We start from the raw sequence: 20,821 nt of genomic DNA, 5'->3' as shown, positions 1-20,821 counted from the left end.
CTGCCGGGGGAGGGGGACGGATATGTGACTTACCATAGTGATACATTGTACACCACTGTCGGGGGAGGGGGACGGACATGTGACTTACCATAGTGATACATTGTACACCACTGCCGGGGGAGGGGGACGGACATGTGACTTACCGTAGCGATACATTGTACACCACTGCCGGGGGAGGGGGACGGACATGTGACTTACCGTAGCGATACATTGTACACCACTGTTGGGGGAGGGGGACGGACATGTGACTTACCGTAGCCATACATTGTACACCATTGCCGGGGGAGGGGGACGGACATGTGACTTACCGTAGCGATACATTGTACACCACTGCCGGGGGAGGGGGACGGACATGTGACTTACCGTAGCGATACATTGTACACCACTGCCGGGGGAGGGGGACGGACATGTGACTTACCGTAGCGATACATTGTACACCACTGCCGGGGGAGGGGGACGAACATGTGACTTACCGTAGCGATACATTGTACACCACTGCCGGGGGAGGGGGACGGACATGTGACTTACCGTAGCGATACATTGTACACCACTGCCGGGGGAGGGGGACGGACATGTGACTTACCGTAGCGATACATTGTACACCACTGCCGGGGGAGGGGGGCGGACATGTGACTTACCGTAGCGATACATTGTACACCACTGCCGGGGGAGGGGGGCGGACATGTGACTTACCGTAGCGATACATTGTACACCACTGCCGGGGGAGGGGGGCGGACATGTGACTTACCGTAGCGATACATTGTACACCACTGCCGGGGGAGGGGGGCGGACATGTGACTTACCGTAGCGATACATTGTACACCACTGCCGGGGGAGGGGGGCGGACATGTGACTTACCGTAGCGATACATTGTACACCACTGCCGGGGGAGGGGGGCGGACATGTGACTTACCGTAGCGATACATTGTACACCACTGCCGGGGGAGGGGGGCGGACATGTGACTTACCGTAGCGATACATTGTACACCACTGCCGGGGGAGGGGGGCGGACATGTGACTTACCGTAGCGATACATTGTACACCACTGCCGGGGGAGGGGGACGGACATGTGACTTACCGTAGCGATACATTGTACACCACTGCCGGGGGAGGGGGACGGACATGTGACTTACCGTAGCGATACATTGTACACCACTGCCGGGGGAGGGGGACGGACATGTGACTTACCGTAGCGATACATTGTACACCACTGCCGGGGGAGGGGGACGGACATGTGACTTACCGTAGCGATACATTGTACACCACTGCCGGGGGAGGGGGACGGACATGTGACTTACCGTAGCGATACATTGTACACCACTGCCGGGGGATGGGGACGGACATGTGACTTACCTTAGCGATACATTGTACACCACTGCCGGGGGAGGGGGACGGACATGTGACTTACCGTAGCGATACATTGTACACCACTGCCGGGGGAGGGGGACGGACATGTGACTTACCGTAGCGATACATTGTACACCACTGCCGGGGGAGGGGGACGGACATGTGACTTACCGTAGCGATACATTGTACACCACTGCCGGGGGAGGGGGACGGACATGTGACTTACCGTAGCGATACATTGTACACCACTGCCGGGGGAGGGGGACGGACATGTGACTTACCGTAGCGATACATTGTACACCACTGCCGGGGGAGGGGGACGGACATGTGACTTACCGTAGCGATACATTGTACACCACTGCCGGGGGAGGGGGACGGACATGTGACTTACCGTAGCGATACATTGTACACCACTGCCGGGGGAGGGGGACGGACATGTGACTTACCGTAGCGATACATTGTACACCACTGCCGGGGGAGGGGGACGGACATGTGACTTACCGTAGCGATACATTGTACACCACTGCCGGGGGAGGGGGACGGACATGTGACTTACCGTAGCGATACATTGTACACCACTGCCGGGGGAGGGGGACGGACATGTGACTTACCGTAGCGATACATTGTACACCACTGCCGGGGGAGGGGGACGGACATGTGACTTACCGTAGCGATACATTGTACACCACTGCCGGGGAAGGGGGACGGACATGTGACTTACCGTAGCGATACATTGTACACCACTGCCGGGGGAGGGGGACGGACATGTGACTTACCGTAGCGATACATTGTACACCACTGCCGGGGGAGGGGGACGGACATGTGACTTACCGTAGCGATACATTGTACACCACTGCCGGGGGAGGGGGACGGACATGTGACTTACCGTAGCGATACATTGTACACCACTGCCGGGGGAGGGGGACGGACATGTGACTTACCGTAGCGATACATTGTACACCACTGCCGGGGGAGGGGGACGGACATGTGACTTACCGTAGCGATACATTGTACACCACTGCCGGGGGAGGGGGACGGACATGTGACTTACCGTAGCGATACATTGTACACCACTGCCGGGGGAGGGGGACGGACATGTGACTTACCGTAGCGATACATTGTACACCACTGCCGGGGGAGGGGGACGGACATGTGACTTACCGTAGCGATACATTGTACACCACTGCCGGGGGAGGGGGACGGACATGTGACTTACCGTAGCGATACATTGTACACCACTGCCGGGGGAGGGGGACGGACATGTGACTTACCGTAGCGATACATTGTACACCACTGCCGGGGGAGGGGGACGGACATGTGACTTACCGTAGCGATACATTGTACACCACTGCCGGGGGAGGGGGACGGACATGTGACTTACCGTAGCGATACATTGTACACCACTGCCGGGGGAGGGGGACGGACATGTGACTTACCGTAGCGATACATTGTACACCACTGCCGGGGGAGGGGGACGGACATGTGACTTACCGTAGCGATACATTGTACACCACTGCCGGGGGAGGGGGACGGACATGTGACTTACCGTAGCGATACATTGTACACCACTGTTGGGGGAGGGGGACGGACATGTGACTTACCGTAGCGATACATTGTACACCACTGTTGGGGGAGGGGGACGGACATGTGACTTACCGTAGCGATACATTGTACACCACTGTTGGGGGAGGGGGACGGACATGTGACTTACCATAGCGATACATTGTACACCACTGCCGGGGGAGGGGGACGGACATGTGACTTACCATAGCGATACATTGTACACCACTGCCGGGGGAGGGGGACGGACATGTGACTTACCATAGCGATACATTGTACACCACTGCCGGGGGAGGGGGACGGACATGTGACTTACCATAGCGATACATTGTACACCACTGCCGGGGGAGGGGGACGGACATGTGACTTACCATAGCGATACATTGTACACCACTGCCGGGGGAGGGGGACGGACATGTGACTTACCTTAGTGATACATTGTACACCACTGCCGGGGGAGGGGGACGGACATGTGACTTACCGTAGTGATACATTGTACACCACTGCCGGGGGAGGGGGACGGACATGTGACTTACCGTAGTGATACATTGTACACCACTGCCGGGGGAGGGGGACGGACATGTGACTTACCGTAGTGATACATTGTACACCACTGCCGGGGGAGGGGGACGGACATGTGACTTACCGTAGTGATACATTGTACACCACTGCCGGGGGAGGGGGACGGACATGTGACTTACCGTAGTGATACATTGTACACCACTGCCGGGGGAGGGGGACGGACATGTGACTTACCGTAGTGATACATTGTACACCACTGCCGGGGGAGGGAGAAGGACATGTGACTTACCGTAGTGATACATTGTACACCACTGCCGGGGGAGGGGGACGGACATGTGACTTACCGTAGTGATACATTGTACACCACTGCCGGGGGAGGGGGACGGACATGTGACTTACCATAGTGATACATAGTACACCACTGCCGGGGGAGGGGGACGGACATGTGACTTACCGTAGTGATACATTGTACACCACTGCCGGGGGAGGGGGACTGACATGTGACTTACCATAGTGATACATTGTACACCACTGCCGGGGGAGGGGTGATGGACATGTGACTTACCATAGTGATACATTGTACACCACTGCCGGGGGAGGGGGACGGACATGTGACTTACCATAGTGATGCATTGCACAGAATTGTGAGGGGATATGTGACTTCCTGTAGCGATGGTTGCTTGTATGATTGGGGGTACAGGTGAGTGGCTCTTGCCTTGGTCCCTCCGGGCAGCCACTCCTCTTTCTTCAAAGATCACTGCGGCAGTAAATGGTCATGTGGGAGGGGTCACCTTCGCACTAGGGGCGCTTACAGGTGTGGGGCGTGGCCTAATTGTTTGCTACAATGTTTCCAGTGGATTTTTTTTTTTTACAAAGGTTAGAAATGATTGGCCGCTGAGTGCGGATCATGTGATATGGCGGTGACATCACAGATTCTCTATGCTCTTTCAGGAGATCCGGACCCTGGGCTCGGCTGCTGCGGGTGGTTCCTGGTGATTGTATCCTTCTTCTTCACCATTATCACATTTCCTATATCAGTATGGATGTGTATAAAGGTAAGTAGGAGACTCAGCGATTCCCGGACATGTATATGTGGACTGTGGCTGCCCATCGCTACATCGCTCCTCTGATGATATGGCTCTTCTGATTTCAGATTGTGAAGGAATACGAGCGGGCGATCATCTTCAGACTGGGGCGTATCCTGCGTGGAGGAGCAAAGGGACCAGGTCAGGTTCTGTATAATGTTCTGTACACAGGACCGCTACAGTCCCATGTAAACAAAACATGAACTTCCTGATCGACATCGTGCCCTCCCCATTATCAGTATCTCTGCTAGCAGTCAGAGAATAGGAACCTTCGTTCACATCCACAGGATGTGATAGTATTTAGACCGAGACTTCTGATAGCTGCAGATGTATTACAATGATGGGAGTAGCCAAGATGAAATCAATCCAGAGGAGCGCGGTTATAATTAGTCATATGACCCCGTTCTTAACCGACAGCGCAGGGGATGACACTGTCCAGGACCCCTCACTACACTGAGCATGCCTTACAATAACCGCTGCCCTGAGGTGACCTTTAATCACTGCTCCCACCGACCTTGTGACTCTTCTGCAGGTCTCTTCTTTGTCTTGCCCTGCACTGACAACTTCATCAAGGTGGATATGAGGACCATCTCATTCGACATCCCGCCCCAAGAGGTAAGAAAGATACCAAGAGGCTGGGCTGCTCCGGGGCCGGTGACCATAGGGCTGGAGGAGGCTGGGCTGCAGGGCCGTTGACTGCAGGGCCAGAGGAGACTGGGCTGCAGGGCCAGAGGAGACTGGGCTGCAGGGCCAGTGACCACAAGGCTGCAGGGCTGGAGGAGGCTGGGCTGCAGGGCCGGTGACTGCGGGGCCAGAGGAGGCTGGGCTGAAGGGCCAGTGACCACAAGGCTGCGGGACTGGAGGAGGCTGGGCTGCAGGGCCAGTGACCACAAGGCTACAGGGCTGGAGGAGGCTGGGCTGCAGGGCCAGTGACTGCGGGGCCAGATGAGGCTGGGCTGAAGGACCAGTGACCACAAGGCTGCGGGGCTGGAGGAGGCTGGGCAGCAGGGCCAGTGACCACAAGGCTACAGGGCTGGAGGAGGCTGGGCTGCAGGGCCAGTGACTGCGGGGCCAGAGGAGGCTGGGCTGAAGGGCCAGTGACCACAAGGCTGCGGGGCTGGAGGAGGCTGGGCTGCTCCGGGGTCGGTGACCATAGGGCTGCAGGACTGGAGGAGGCTGGGCTGCAGGGCCGGTGATTGCAGGGCCAGAAGAGACTGGGCTGCAGGGCCAGTGACCACAAGGCTGCAGGGCTGGTGACTGCGGGGCCAGAGGAGGCTGGGCTGAAGGGCCAGTGACCACAAGGCTGCGGGGCTGGAGGAGGCTGGGCAGTAGGGCCAGTGACCACAAGGCTACAGGGCTGGAGGAGGCTGGGCTGCAGGGCCAGTGACTGCGGGGCCAGACGAGGCTGGGCTGAAGGGCCAATGACCACAAGGCTGCGGGGCTGGAGGAGGCTGGGCTGCAGGGCCAGTGACCACAAGGCTACAGGGCTGGAGGAGGCTGGGCTGCAGGGCCAGTGACTGTGGGGCCAGAGGAGGCTGGACTGCAGGGCCAGTGACCACAAGACTACAGGGCTGGAGGAGACTGGGCTGCAGGGCTGGTGACTTCAGGGCCAGAGGAGGCTGGGCCGCAGAGCTAGTGACCACGAAGCTGCGGGACTGGAGGAGGCTGGGTTGCAATACCGGTGACTGTGGAGCTACAGGGCCAGAGGAGGCGTGACTGAGGGGCTGCAGTGCCACAGGAGGCATAATTGCGGGGCGGCAGGGCTGGAGGAGGCAGGGCCGATGACTGCGGGGCTACAGGGCCAGAGATAAGTAAACTACTGAGGGCACCACCTAATAAATATGGGATCTACCACTAGCACACTACAGCACAGAAACAATGAAATAAGAAGAAGTGCGCTAAAAGAATTGGGATTACCAAAATATAATGCAATGCAATTTTATTAAACAAGACTAATAAACAGTGACAAATATCTTTAAAAACATTTAAAAGAGTTAAACAAATTCTACAAAATATTCCACCAGCTGTGTCCATAATAGGACTAACACCTCTCCTCCAATGTCCACTTAGGTTAAAAATTCCTGAATGGTAAATATATCAGCCTGAAAAATGCAGTGATATCAGGTATGGAGATAAACATTAGATAGTAAACAAAGAAAATATGCCATATGCACAGGTATTCTCTATATACAAAAAGGTCAAAATCTATTGATATAAATAAATATGCAAAATAGCATGATATGAGGTAGTGAGGCTCAATAAGCTTATAGCTGTGCAAAGAAGCCTAAATAATCACAAGTCACATATCAGTATACGCTAGGTCACAAAAGCATGGTAACATAAGCACAAATGGAGAAAAGCTGATAAGGTGGACCAATGGTCAAGGAGGAGTTGGCAACCCCATGCTTATGGCCACCAATAGCGTGGCTTCATCAGAGGTAAAAGTGAATGAGGTCATGGTTCACAGTATATATAGTAAAGTTAAGAGATAAAAAGTTAAATAATCATTACTATATGTGGAGGAAGCAAAGTCGGAACAAGCTTCAATGTGCGGTAAAGTGTACTGCGCATGCGCATCGTCGATGTGACCAATCAGACGATGTGTATTAAGTTAGATTGTCATCAACATGTGCATTGCGCATGCATGTCAGCCTGCAGCCAATCATAGAGTGTATAACATGACATGAAAAAATATATATTCAAACATACTGCACATGCTCAACAATGCGAACAAAAAGCATAAGTCCCACAATGTATAATGAGCATGCGCTTTAAAGGATGACCAGGTGTTAAAAACGTATCTCAATACAGCAAAGAACATGTACTCTTCATGCGTACTGCCACATACGTCTACTGGTTGCGATCCATACTAGATGAAAAGCACTGCGCTTGTGTGCCCACATAGCATTGATAGGATGGTCGGACGCGACCAGTAAGAGCTGCCTGTACAAATCTAAGTAGAAATCTAATGGCGCACAATAGATGCATGAGCCAATCATGAAGATGATTGTTGAGGTGGCATAATATACACTTGCAAAAATTGCATGATATGATTTGTAAGAGAAACATGTGCAGTTGTATAAATATTGATGAACATTATTTAATGTATAAAAACACAGATGAAAAATAGGCGCTCAAGATGTTCATTTGCATGAAAAGCGATTCATACATAGAATGTATGCCAACCAGCATGAAAACAGTCAGCAGGAATAGATTGATGTACGCTTATGAAGATACATATGAAAACGTACACATGTATACAAAATAAGCACCTAGGTGTGTACATGGACCAAGCAAAGCTCTTGAATATAGAGAAATCCTGCACTGACCAAGAAACATTCAGTGTCCATGTTAGTAAGCATAATACAAAAAAAGGTGAGTAAACACAAAAAAATGTTTTGAGAAAAAATGGAAAATATCATATGTCAGGGTGAATATGCAAATATGGCCTGAGCTGCGTGTGAGGCAGACGTGTGGTGTGAGAGCTCCCCCGCTGAATCCGGCTACATCCTGATATACCAGCAATAATGCTTCCACGGCTGAATTTACAGTGATGGTACTTACAGGAGACATCAGGGCCCTGAGTGAGAGGTCAAATACCACCATGACCCGCAGCAAAAGAGAGAAGGAGTCAGTAGATCGCGAGGTGGCCCCATCCAATATGGTGCCAGCGCTGAACATCTTAGGTGGCGGCAAAGCTGGGAAAATTTGCCCGCATTCCACCTGAACAAATCTCACCAGATGATTGCAGCGATGGGTATTGCCTTGGTCTTGACCTGGAGTTGGAGACAGAGCCCAGGAGTGAAGACACCACAAGTAATATGGCTGCCGCTTACCTCATACTGCAACCTGGAGGTAGCATAGAGATGAAGGGAGTATGGAGATGAGTCCTGCAAATGCAGCGTCACTTCTAGCTGAACCAACAATTGGAGACATCTTGTCTGCTGTAATAATGCGTAACTCTACTCTGTTTACATTAAGCAGGCAGATGAACGTCATGAAAACAGACATATCCTGTAGTAAGCAAGGTTTATGTGGGGTTAATGAAAGGGGGGAGCTAGAGGGAAGAGGATAAACGGCCTCCACTGACCCATGAAGGCAATGCACAACATCTCACTGCTGATAAATCAGGTGGAGGATCTGGAGAACAGGTCACATAGAAACAACCTGCACCTCGTGGGAGCTCCTGAAAAGGCAGACGGAAGAAATCCTGTGGCATACTTTGAAACATGACTTCCAAAGATCCTGGGGAAAGATGTACTCTCCCCATTCTTTGCAATAGAAAGAGTGCACAGGGTCCCAACTCAATCCCTCCCACCTGGGACACCCCCACGCCCTGTAATTATCTGACTGCTGCACTACAAGGATAGGGATTCTGTCGTCCGGAGGGCCAGGGACCTCAAAGACATCACCATAGATGGAAATAGGATCTCTATTGTTCCTGACTTCTTCATGGAGGTACATAAAAAGAGAGGACAATTTCAAAAAACGGCTGAGAAATCTGCAGATACCATACTCCATGATGTTTCCCGCCAAGCTGCTGGTGGTTGGTAATGGAAATATACATCTGTTTGACTCTCCTAATACTGCGCTGACCTGGCTGGATAGGAACGAGAAGGCCGTGCGCAGGGGTGATACCTGATCTTCATACTTTTTATACTGAAATGCGGAATATTATGCTTGTACTGGTATACTGTATACTCTTGTCCTAATGTGGACATGAAGCGGAGCGCTTCTCAGAGCATTCTTGTTATATAAGATGCGAGACAGGTCGGCCTCTGCCTTATGTGGGCTAGGGCCGTTAGACAGACCCACTTCTCTCCATTTGAGACAAATGTGAAGACTGTTAGGTTGGTTGTTCATTGTTCTTTTTCTTTTTTTATTTCTTTATTCATCACTTTATTAACTAAATCTCATGTCAGAGTTAAAAATTTTCTGCACATGCCTGTGCACTGAAGGTACACCCTCATCTAATATATATAATCGTCTTATCCCGTCTGTCTGTCTGTCCTCCTGTCCAGGAAATCCCGCGTCGCTGATTGGTCCGGCCGCGGCCAATCAGCGACGCGGGATTTCAGAAAAAGATGGCGGCCGCTAGCGGCTCATCTCCCGGCTGCTCGCAGCAGAAGGACCCCGACCGGCGGCGCCGCTGCTGACCTCCCGACGGCAAGTGTGAAGGGAGGACCGGGGAGCGGCAGCGCCGGTCGGGATACTTCTGCTGCGAGCAGCAGGTTATCTCCCAGCTGCTCGCAGCGGAAGTACCCGCACAGGCAGCGCCGCTCCCCGGTCCTCACTAATACGATTCGCTGATTGGTGGGGGCCGCGACCAATCAGTGATTTTGGGGCCAAATTTAAACACCGCTTTGCTGATTGGTCGCGGTCGCGACCAATCAGCGATTTTGGCGCCAAATTTAAACACGCTCTCCGGTCCTCCCTAACACGGTACGCTGATTGGTCGCAGCCGGCGGCCGCAACCAATCAGCGATATTGCCACCAAATTTAAACAACGCTCTGCTGATTGCGCCTGGTCGGCCGCATACATATTCTAGAATACCCGATACGTTAGAATCGGGCCACCATCTAGTATTACACATGCAAGAATATTATTATGGTATCAACGTTGGATGTGGTGGCGTGGAATGTCCGGAGGCCATTGGGATTCTAAATTCATTTTCAATTTGATCGAAACTTTTAAATATATTATTCTGAAAGACTTGAGAGATCAGAGTGGGTAGCACGGTGGCTCAGTGGTTAGCACTGCAGCCTTGCAGTGCTGGGGTCCTGGGTTCAAACCCCACCAAGGACAACATCTGCAAGGAGTTTCCATGTTCTCCCCGTTTGCGTGGGTTTCCTCCAGGTTCTCTGGTTTCCTCCCAATGGGGACAGCAATGATAATGTATGTAAAGTGCTGTGGAATATGTTGGTGCTATATAAAAATAAAGATTATTAGAGTTATTCTGCTGTCCTCACATTTTTTAAAACCTACAAGCTTCTGTATGTCTACCAGACCTGGATTATGCCAAACTGGGTAATATTCCACGTATCCTGTTAAATGTTGTACTCCTATCCCATACCTTGAAGATCATAGCAAGTGTTGGATGCCACACACTGTTGATTTGCAGGTTTCCTACTTCCAGAGATCCCACAGGGATCTTCCATCTTGTGCCCTCTTTTATCAACCGTCCCCCTATATAATATGCTTTATCTGTCCCCCACCCTCTAAAATGTTGCATTTGTGATGCAATATAGTACACCATGGATTTGGTATTGCCAAGCCCCCATCCCCCTTATCCCTCTGATGTACCTCTGATCTAGTCCTCGTATTTTGCTTCTTCCAAATGAGTTCCCTGAACAGAGTATTGATTTTATTGAAAAATTGCCTATGTATCCAGACCGGGGTATTATTTAAAAGGTATAGAAGTTGTGGCATTAACACCATTTTAATCAGATTGGCTGACAATCACTGACCAGGGAAGGCAACACCAAGTGTTAACGTTGGTTTTAAATTGAGCAAGCAGGGGGTCCAAATTAAGAGTCTGGTATTCTAATGGTCTAACACTAATAATTACTCTCAGATATTTAAACTTATCCACCACTGGGATCTGCATATTAGGGAACTCCAGAGATAGAGGATCCACTGGCATCACATCTGACTTTGACCAATTTATCTGAAGTCCAGACCACCTCCCATATTTCTTAATTATATTCATAGCCGGAACTATAGAAGTCTGAACCTCTCCCAAATATAGAAGTAAATCATCTGCATAAAGAGATACTCTCTGCTTGATGTTCCCGCATTTAAAACCACTCTTTTCTTTGGAGGAGCGAAGTAAGGCTGCCAACGGCTCTATGGCCAATGCAAAGAGTACCGGGGAGAGAAGACACCCCTATTGAGTACCTCATCCCAGGTTAAAGGGTCCAGAAATCCATCCATTTACACGGATTCTTGCTCTTGGGGAAACATACAATCATTTGACCCAACTAATCTAGATCCAAATCACATTTTGGTCAAAACAGCCCACAAATAGTTCCATTCCACGCTGTCAAAGGCCTTAGCAGCGTCCAATGACAGAATTGCCCTTGCCCCGATTCCCCGGAGCTAACCTGAAGACCCAAGAACAAGCGTCTGATATTTATAGAGGTAGAGTTATGTGGGATAAATCCTGTTTGGTCTTCATGTACTACTGCTGTTGTCACATGGGATAGCCTATTGGCCAATACTTTTGCAAACAATTTAATATCAACTGGGAGGAGAGAAAAAGGGCAATAAGACTCTGGAAGAGATGAGTGCTTCCCAGGTTTTAGAATTAGTACAATTATAGCCTCTTTCATAGCTATAGGAAGTGAACCCTGTTTTTCTGCATCCTCACTCACCCTCAACAAGCGGGGCATCAGCAGGGAGGCATACATGTTAAACTACCCCGGCAATCCATCCACTCCAGGGGCCTTTTCAGATTGCATTTGTCTTAACGCCTCTTCCAGTTCCTCTAATAATATATCACTATTTAATGCCTCTCTATTTTCATCAGTCATACCAGAGAGGGGTATGTTTGCAAGAAATTCCACTATCTCCTCGATCTTGGGGTTAGATTTTGGGGTATAAAGCCTAGCATAATAATTACATAAAGCCTGTAGGATGTCCTTATTTTTTTTTACCGCCTCCCCACTATCTAAAGCTAAACTGGCTATCTGAGAAGTGCCCCCCTGAGCCATAACAATTGTAGCCAAGAAGTGCCCCGCTCTCTCCCTCTGCAAAGAATCTCTGTATAATGAAAAAATCATTTGGTCCTTTAATGCCGTCTGTGCCCTCCCAAGAGCAATCTTTGGCTCCTCCATTGGGTCCGCCATCAGTCCCCCCTCCGCATAAGCAAGGTCCTGTATTATGTTATTAGTGAGCTCTCTGGTTTTTGCTTTTTTAGTGCAGATTTTTCTAATATATAGTCCACAAACAAATGCCTTCATGGCATCCCATACTATGTGATTGGGGGCTGTATACTCGTTTATATTAAAATATTCCAATATGCTTGTTTGGGGAGATCCTCCTATTAGTTGGATCCAGAAAGGATTTTAGGCGCCAGGGAGTTCTGGTAATTTGGACCGAATTACCTAATGAAAGGCTAGCACAGAGAGCTGAGTAATCAAGTGAATGGCCAATATCAAAATAGACTATTGTCTCACTAATCTGCTGAAGTCTGGATCTTCCAGAGGTATCATATCTTTGTTATATAAGAAACTCTTGCCACTATACCTCAATAAGTTTCCTATGCAGGTCAGATCCAAATGGAAAAGGGATGTGGGACCCCTGAAAGAGGAGCAATGGGTGCATGTTGTGGAACAGACCCCTAGGTTGGCGGTCATGGAGGGACAGAGGCTATCTCAGCTTTTTCTCTTGCATAGAATATATAGAACACCTAGTCTGCTGTACAAAATTGGGGTTAGACAGGTTGCGGGGTTAGACAGGGCTATGGGATCCAAATACAGCCAAACCCATTGTCATGTGTCCTGCGTCTTCAGGAAGAGGAGACTGATCCAGATTCAGTGAACTTGGGTATTTCATGTATAATATATCAGGCTAAGAAATTGTTAGCTTATCATTGGCTAGATGCCACCCCCCATCTATTGGAGACCTTAAGAATAAAATGAACAACATAATACATTTGGAGAGGGAGGTATATCTGAAAAGAAATGCATTACATAAGTTCTATAAGATCTGGAAGCAATGGGTGGATGTGCCGGGTCTTCCCTCACCAGGAATAGTCCAGGATAGTGGGTTGGATCGGCTCTTACTCCTCATAGTTTAACGTAATTCAGATTGGTCTGGTTAACTTGGACCGTTGGGTGAGATAGCCGCCCACTCTTTTCCCTCAGATCCCCCGTTAGAGAGAATTCTTGTTATATGATGATAGTTAGGCGTGCAGGGGCTGTGATTACGAGGCTCCCGGGCCAGAGGAAACTGGGCAACAGAGCCAGTGTTTGCAGGGCCTGAGAAGGCTGCGCTGAAGAGCTGGTGACTGTGGGGCTACAGTGTTGGAACAGGCCAGGCTGTGGGGCTGGTGACTGCAGGGCCTGAGGAGGCTGGGCTGCAGAGTCAATGGCAGCGGGGCCAGAGGAGGTTGGGCTGTAGGGCTAGTGACTGTGGCAATGCAGGGCCAGTGACTGCAGGGCTGCAGTGCCTGTGACTGCTGGTCCAGCAGAGGCTTGGCTGCAGAACAGGTGGCTTCAGGGCTAGAGGAGGCTGCGGAGCTGGTGACTGGGTTACAGGGCCGATGACTGTGGGGCTGCAGTGCTGGAACAGGCCGGGCTGTAGCAGTGACTGCAGGGCCTGAGGAGGCTGGGCTGCAGGGCCTGAGGAGGCTGGGCTGCAGGGCCGATGACTGTGGGGCTGCAGTGCTGGAACAGGCTGGGCTGCGGGGACAGTGACTGCAGGGCCTCTGACTACGGGGATCCAGGGCCTAAGGAGGCTGGGCTGCAGAGCCGGTGACTGCCGGACCGGAGGAGGCTGCAGGGCCAAGACCAGGCATTTTGGTGCCCTAGTCAGATTAGGAAATCTGATGATAGAGTACCTGTGAACCTGCCAGAGATCACCTGAGAAAGGAGTGAAATGCTCTGCTAGTTTGTCGGGTCTTGAGATTGTCTTGTGGCCCTCTTAGATCCAGGCTGTTATATGATCAGTTGATTGTTTCCACAATGCTATGGCCATTCCCATTGTTGTGTGCGGATTTGACATCACTTTAGCAGAAGCACATATTGGTTACACCGGCGATATTCTGCCACGAACAAGGACTCCTGAGGGTATGTGCCCACGTAGCGTTTTACAAGCGTATTTGCTGCAGATTTTCTGCAGCGGAAACGCTTGTAAAACGCTTGTCAATCCGCACCCCATGGTCCCCAATGAGAAACCGCAAGTTCTATGCCCATGCTGCGGATTTTTCCGCAGCGTTTTTGATGTGCAGAAAAATCCGCAGCATGTCCATTAATTTTGCGTTTCCGCAAGCGGAATTGCCTTTTCAATGCAAGAAAAAACGCAAGGCAATTCCGCATGTCGAAAACGCGCGAAAAACGCTTGCGTAATTCCGCATGCGTGTTTCCAGGAGAGGACATGCAGAAATGAAGCAGAAATTTTCTGCTTCATTTCCGCAACGTGGGCACATAGCCTAAAGCTGCAGAAAAGCATCGCAGCCAAGAAACAAGTGTGATCATGTGTCAGACGTTGCTACATTTAAAGGGGCCAGTATGTTGGTATATAAACCCCCTGTAGGGGACAATGTTAGGACTTGATTTTTATGCGCTGAACTCACATTTGTTTTCACAGTCGTAGCGTAGATAAGACATTTTCATCTAATTTCTATAGTACTTTTTACGGGCAGCTCAGCCACTAAGTAAACTCGCTATTCCGTCTTTGTAACTAATTGTTGCTCTGTGAAGTTAAAATAACAAACATAATTGGTGAAACATCCAATCTCGTTTTTTTGTTTAGATGTTAAAAGGGACTAAAAAGTAATCCAGAACCCGAAGCTTTCCGAAAGTGACGACAGCGACTGCTTGTGTCATTTATCTATTTCTAGTGGGTAAAAGGGGGGAGGGTGTACAATTATTACTTTCTTTTTTACATATTAAAGGGGATAAAGTAAAAAAAATACTGTGCCCCTGGGTGTGCGGTCAGTGACTGCCTGCCCCAGCTCTGGGGTGGGGCACAATGATGCACTATTAGCCCCTTCCCCAGGGTGGGATGCGGTGGTGCCCTCCATGCAGGTACAGAGAAGCTGGTACTGTCAGGGCACCCACCCAAGGCAGAGGTAAACCATGACTGTGGAAATGATGATTTCCAGCTCCAATAAAACATTCAATTTATTCAAAAATCCTTAAAAAGACATACAAACAAAATGGAGGGGGGATGACTGTTTAGAAGCCCAGTGCTACGCCTTTTGGACACAATTCCAGCTTTCTTTCTCAAAGCTACTCTGTTGCTAGTGGACAAACATTATAAATTATTAAATGCACCTGATATGGTTTAATTTTATGATCTCCAACATGGGTGGAGGTGTTAAGATAAACATAAGTGAATGTGCAATCATTATTGGAAATTCCAACATGAAATCAGCCTGTAATCATGAAAAATTAAAACAACATTACTAACAGAAGAATAAAAACACTGATTAGACTAAGTCAAAGGAGATCACATAGATACTGTAATATTGCTATTGATTGTGGAACATTACTTCTTTGCGCATGTTCAGACCATCTGGAATACAGGTACCTGGATTATACAAGTGCTTCTCACTAAATTAGAATATCATCAAAAAGTTAATTTATTTCAGTTCTTCAATACAAAAATTGAAACTCATATTATATAGAGTCATTACAAACAGAGTGATCTATTTCAAGTGTTTATTTCTGTTAAGGTTGATTAATATGGCTTACAGCCGTTGAAAACACAAAAGTAAATTAAAATTAACAAAAAACACCTGCAAAGGCTTCCTAAGCATTTAAAAAGGTCCCTTAGTCTGTTTCAGTAGGCTCCACAATCATGGGGAAGACTGATGACTTGACAGATGTACAGAAGGCAGTCATTGACACACTCCACAAGGTCCCAGAGTTCCAATTTTCATTTGGAAATCAAGGTCCCAGAGTCTGGAGGAAGAGTGGAGAGGCCACAATCCAAGCTGCTTGAGGTCTAGTGTGAAGTTTCCACCATCAGTGATGGTTTGGAGAGCCATGTCATCTGTTGGTGTAGGTCCACTGTGTTCTATCAAGACCAAAGTCAGCGCAGCCGTCTACCAGGAAATTTTAGAGCACTTCATGCTTCCCTTTGTCGACAAGCTTTTTGTAGATGGAAATGTCATTATTGTCAAGAGGAAGATGAGACACCAGACCCAACAATGCAGACGAGCTGAAGGCTGCTCTCAAAGTAACCTGGGCTTCCATAACACCTCAGCAGTGCCACAGGCTGATCGCCTCCGTGCCACATTGCCGCATTGATGCAGTAATTGATGAAAAAGGAGCCCCGGCCAAGTATTGAGGGCATTTACTGAACATACATTTCAGTAGGACAACATTTCGGATTTTAATAACATTTTTCAAGCTGCTATAAAGTATTCTAATTTACTGAGATAATGACTTTTGTGTTGTCATTGGCTGTAAGCCATAATCATCAACATTAACAGAAATAAACACTTGAAATAGATCAATCTGTTTGTAATGACTCTATATAATATATGAGTTTCACTTTTTGTATTGAAGAACTGAAATAAATTAACTTTTTGATGATATTCTAATTTAGTGAAAAGCACTTGCGTATCCAAACAGCTTCCCTGGTCCACAGACGTCTTCTGTGATCTCCTCCCATCTCAAGTTTCCCAACTTTCTCTATTCCAAAGACCTGAAAGACATAATCTGTTTATTATGATGGGAGATAAAGTGCGGAGATGTATGTGAGATTGTGCGGGGAGTAAGATTATTACTAATTGTGCCTGTGATCTGCTCGGAAATGCCAACTCTTAATTTCCGTGTTGTACAGATGACGTACATTTTATTACAAAGCTGTTAATGACATATACTACATCCTGAGTATTACAATTGGATATAATTTTTTAATAAAATATTTACATGATTTATCGTTGTTGTAGAAATCCTTTGTAATTAATACATGAGTACTTGCTCTGCATCTATTGCTACATCTGTAGAAGCCTTTACATGATAACCAGGTCTCCAATTGATTTTAAGATGAAAAATAAGGTGAAATAATATTTCCAATAGTGGATGCCGTTTTGCAATAATTGCACAAACTTGTTCCAAAATGGAGGAAAATATTGAATCATGGTGTAAAATTGGCAAGAATTTTGAAATTGATTTTATACGATTAAATTGAGAACTATATTTTATTGATAACTGGTGTAGAGGTTTCACTTTTTAGTTTTGACATAATATCCTGTCTATTTTTGCATTAAATAAGATTGGACGCTGTATAGTCCAAGGAGGGTAGCCTCTTTTGGTTAATCTAGCACCTGAGTCTCCCAATTCTCTGTCCAACTGTTGTGCAATTGTAGCAAAACGGGCATCCACCATTGGAAATATTATTTCACCTTGTTATTTTTCATCTAGAAATAAATCGGAGACCTGGTTATCATGTAAAGGCTTCTACAGATGTGGTGGCAATAGATGCAGAACTAGTACTCATGCATTAATTACAAAGGATTTCTACAACCACAATAAATCATGTAAATATTTTATTAAAAATTCCATCAATTGTATTACTCAGGATGTAGTATGTCATTAACAGTTCTATTTGAAATAAAATACGTCGGCTGTATAACACGGAAATTAAGAGTTGGCATTTCCGAGCAGATCACAGGCACAATTAGCAATAATCTTACTCCCCACACAATCTCACATACATCTCAGCACTTTATCTCCCATCATAATAAACAGGTTGCGTCTTTCAGGTCTTTGGAATAGAGAAAGTTAGGAAACTTGAGAGGGGAGGAGATCACAGAAGACGTCTGCAGACCAGGGGAGCCTTTTGGATGTATAAACCAGGTACCCGTGTCCCAGACGGTCTGAACATGCGCAAAGAAGTAATGTTCCACAATCACTACCAATATTACAGTATTTATGTGATCTCCTTTCACTTGGTCTAATCAGTGTTTTTATTCTTCTGATATTAATGTTTTTATTTTTCATGATTACAGGCTGATTTCATGTTGGAATTTCCAATAATGATTGAACATTCACTAATGTTCATCTTAACACCTCCCCCCATGTTGGAGATCACATGGGTTATTTCTATCAGGTGCATTTAATCATCTATGTATATAATGTTTGTCCATTAGCAACAGAGTAGCTTTGAGAAAAGACACTGGAATCGCGTCCAAAACGCGTAGCACTGGGCTTCTAAAGCAGGGTTCCCTAACTCCAGTCCTCAAGGCCCATCAACAGGTCATGTTTTCAGGTTTTCCTTAGCATTGCACAGGTGATGGAGTCATTGCCTGTGCAGGTGATGGAATTATCACCTGTGCAATACTAAGGAAAACCTGAAAACATGACCTGTTGATGGGCCTTGAGGACTGGAGTTGGGGAACACTGGTCTAAAGCACCACCCCCCTCAGCTTTGTGGATGTGTCTTTTTTTAAGGATTTTTAAACCATGACTGTGCCCGTTCATTGCCTGCAAGCAGAGATCATGCCTGATACCAGGGCAGGATTGCGAGCAATACACTGGTGTCAGGATTTTTTTCATTTCTCCCATGTTTTCTCAGATCCTCACTAAAGACTCGGTGACGGTCAGCGTGGACGGTGTGGTGTACTACCGGGTCCAGAATGCCACTCTAGCCGTGGCCAATATCACCAATGCCGATTCTGCCACTCGCCTCCTGGCGCAGACCACCCTGAGGAACGTGCTGGGAACCAAGAACCTATCCCAGATCCTGTCCGACCGAGAGGAGATCGCGCATAGCATGCAGGTAGGGAGCGCTACCGCAAGGGTCTCGGCATGTGACCATAGCCATGCCTGACATCCTCTCCTCTCTCCCTGCAGTCCACGCTGGACGTTGCCACAGATGACTGGGGTATCAAGGTGGAGCGTGTGGAGATCAAAGACGTCAAGTTACCTGTGCAACTGCAGAGGGCAATGGCTGCAGAAGCAGAGGCTGCCCGAGAGGCCAGGGCCAAGGTATGTAAGCTACAGCAGCACAGAGTGTTTCAGGTGATCAATGTCCCTTCACATATTTTAAGCAGACAAGTACTTTGACTCATCAGGTGGACAGGGAACAACCACCAGCCATGAGGATGGTGATAGTCAGACCCCAGAGACAACACCACTCATCAGTTCATCCCTCATCAGATACTGCCCAGTCAGCCGCTCCCTTCCTCCGCACACATCCTATAGGGGGGAGGCCGGTGATGGACCAGACCCACATTATCTGCCCCAAGAGAATGCCGCTTCTCTGCCCCTCCCCCGTCCAGAACATGTGCCACGACGCTACAGTATCCAGGCACCTGTCTATTTCCAGCTTCGGGCATTGTCCCATTACATACCAGTCCTTACTGGGAGGCTGCAGGATTAGCAGAGGCAGCAGCTTCCGGCTGTTGAGCAGATCTGGCACCGGCAGAGAGGCCAGAAATGTCTAATGTCTGTTCCTGCAGATTAACCCTTCCCCCACCTCTGGGAATGTCATGGAGCTGCACCCTGTACGTCTGCAGGAGAGGACCCTCTGAACCGCGCACTGCGCTCAGATCAATCACACTCCTGACTGACGGCCAAAGTATCACCAGGGTTTTATATTCACTACTTAATACAGACGAAAGTGAGAAAACTAGATCAGGATTCAAAGTCCTCATTCCCTCACATATACCCTGCAGCCACTACTAGAGGGAGCTCCCTGTAGAACGACACATTATGAGATTCTGTCTGCAGCCACCACTAGGGGGAGCAGCATGCATCTCTCTCCTTGACCCCTAGATATGGCAGTGCATTAACCCTATAATGTATACCTCTCTCCACAGGTAATCGCTGCAGAAGGTGAAATGAATGCGTCTCGTGCACTGAAAGAAGCCTCCATAGTGATTTCAGAATCCCCTGCTGCTCTGCAGTTACGTTACCTTCAGACGCTGACCACCATTGCTGCGGAGAAGAACTCCACCATTGTCTTCCCTCTCCCCATTGATATGCTGCAGGGAATAGTCTCCGGCCGCAAGTAACACGTCCAGTGGGAGCAGAGACCGAAAGACGCAGTGACAACAATTAATTCTATACACTGTAGCCATTTACTCACGCTACTCTGCAGTGCTGGTTGTCCCATGATGCTCAGGGGCAGGATGCACTTACTTACAGGGAACCCCTACACTGCACCTGCAGCCTTCCTCTAGACACCACGGCATTGCCTTCTCTGTGCTGCTTAGTTGTAATTTATGTGTTTTCTACTTTTCGCCATAATTCAGTGAATCGCGACAAACTTATTAATCATCACGTTTTATATATTGTGTCTAATAAATGGAGATTTCCACATGTGGAAAGAAGTCCGATAAAAACAAAGACTAGCTCAGTATCAACCGTATCTTCTACTCTAGTCACACCCAGAGCTGCAACCACAACACTGCTGCCGTTACATTAAATGTCTGGTTAGAGCTCACTGAGGAAAGTCTTGCAGCACTGGCATCCTCCAGAGCTGCAGTCACTATTCAGCCATAACATCAGGTCTTATCCTCCAGTCACATCCAGAGCTGATGTTACATAATAAGATACTATGAGTGCAGCTCTTGCTATGAGTGGAGTAGGGGGCAGTAGTTTCAGTATGAGACGTCTTACATCGG

The 20,821-nt window shown here is 48.4% G+C and overlaps 1 protein-coding gene across 1 annotated transcript in view; it reads left to right on the top strand.

Annotated features, from left to right (window-relative positions):
- Positions 1–20,543, top strand: part of STOM (stomatin) — a 30,767-nt gene extending 10,224 nt beyond the window's left edge. The window contains exons 2-7 of the mRNA XM_073640828.1: positions 4,381–4,484; positions 4,583–4,655; positions 5,047–5,129; positions 18,769–18,972; positions 19,047–19,181; positions 20,015–20,543. Of these exons, the coding sequence (XP_073496929.1) occupies positions 4,381–4,484; positions 4,583–4,655; positions 5,047–5,129; positions 18,769–18,972; positions 19,047–19,181; positions 20,015–20,209 (794 nt within the window). The 3' untranslated portion in view covers positions 20,210–20,543. The remainder of the gene's footprint in view (positions 1–4,380; positions 4,485–4,582; positions 4,656–5,046; positions 5,130–18,768; positions 18,973–19,046; positions 19,182–20,014) is intronic.
- Positions 20,544–20,821: the final 278 nt, after the last annotated feature.

Source organism: Phyllobates terribilis, unplaced genomic scaffold (assembly GCF_046119375.1).
Source record: "Phyllobates terribilis strain yellow unplaced genomic scaffold, ASM4611937v1 Scaffold_7__3_contigs__length_470593459, whole genome shotgun sequence".
Taxonomy (NCBI): domain Eukaryota; kingdom Metazoa; phylum Chordata; class Amphibia; order Anura; family Dendrobatidae; genus Phyllobates; species Phyllobates terribilis.
This window is presented reverse-complemented; position numbering and strand designations above follow the sequence as displayed.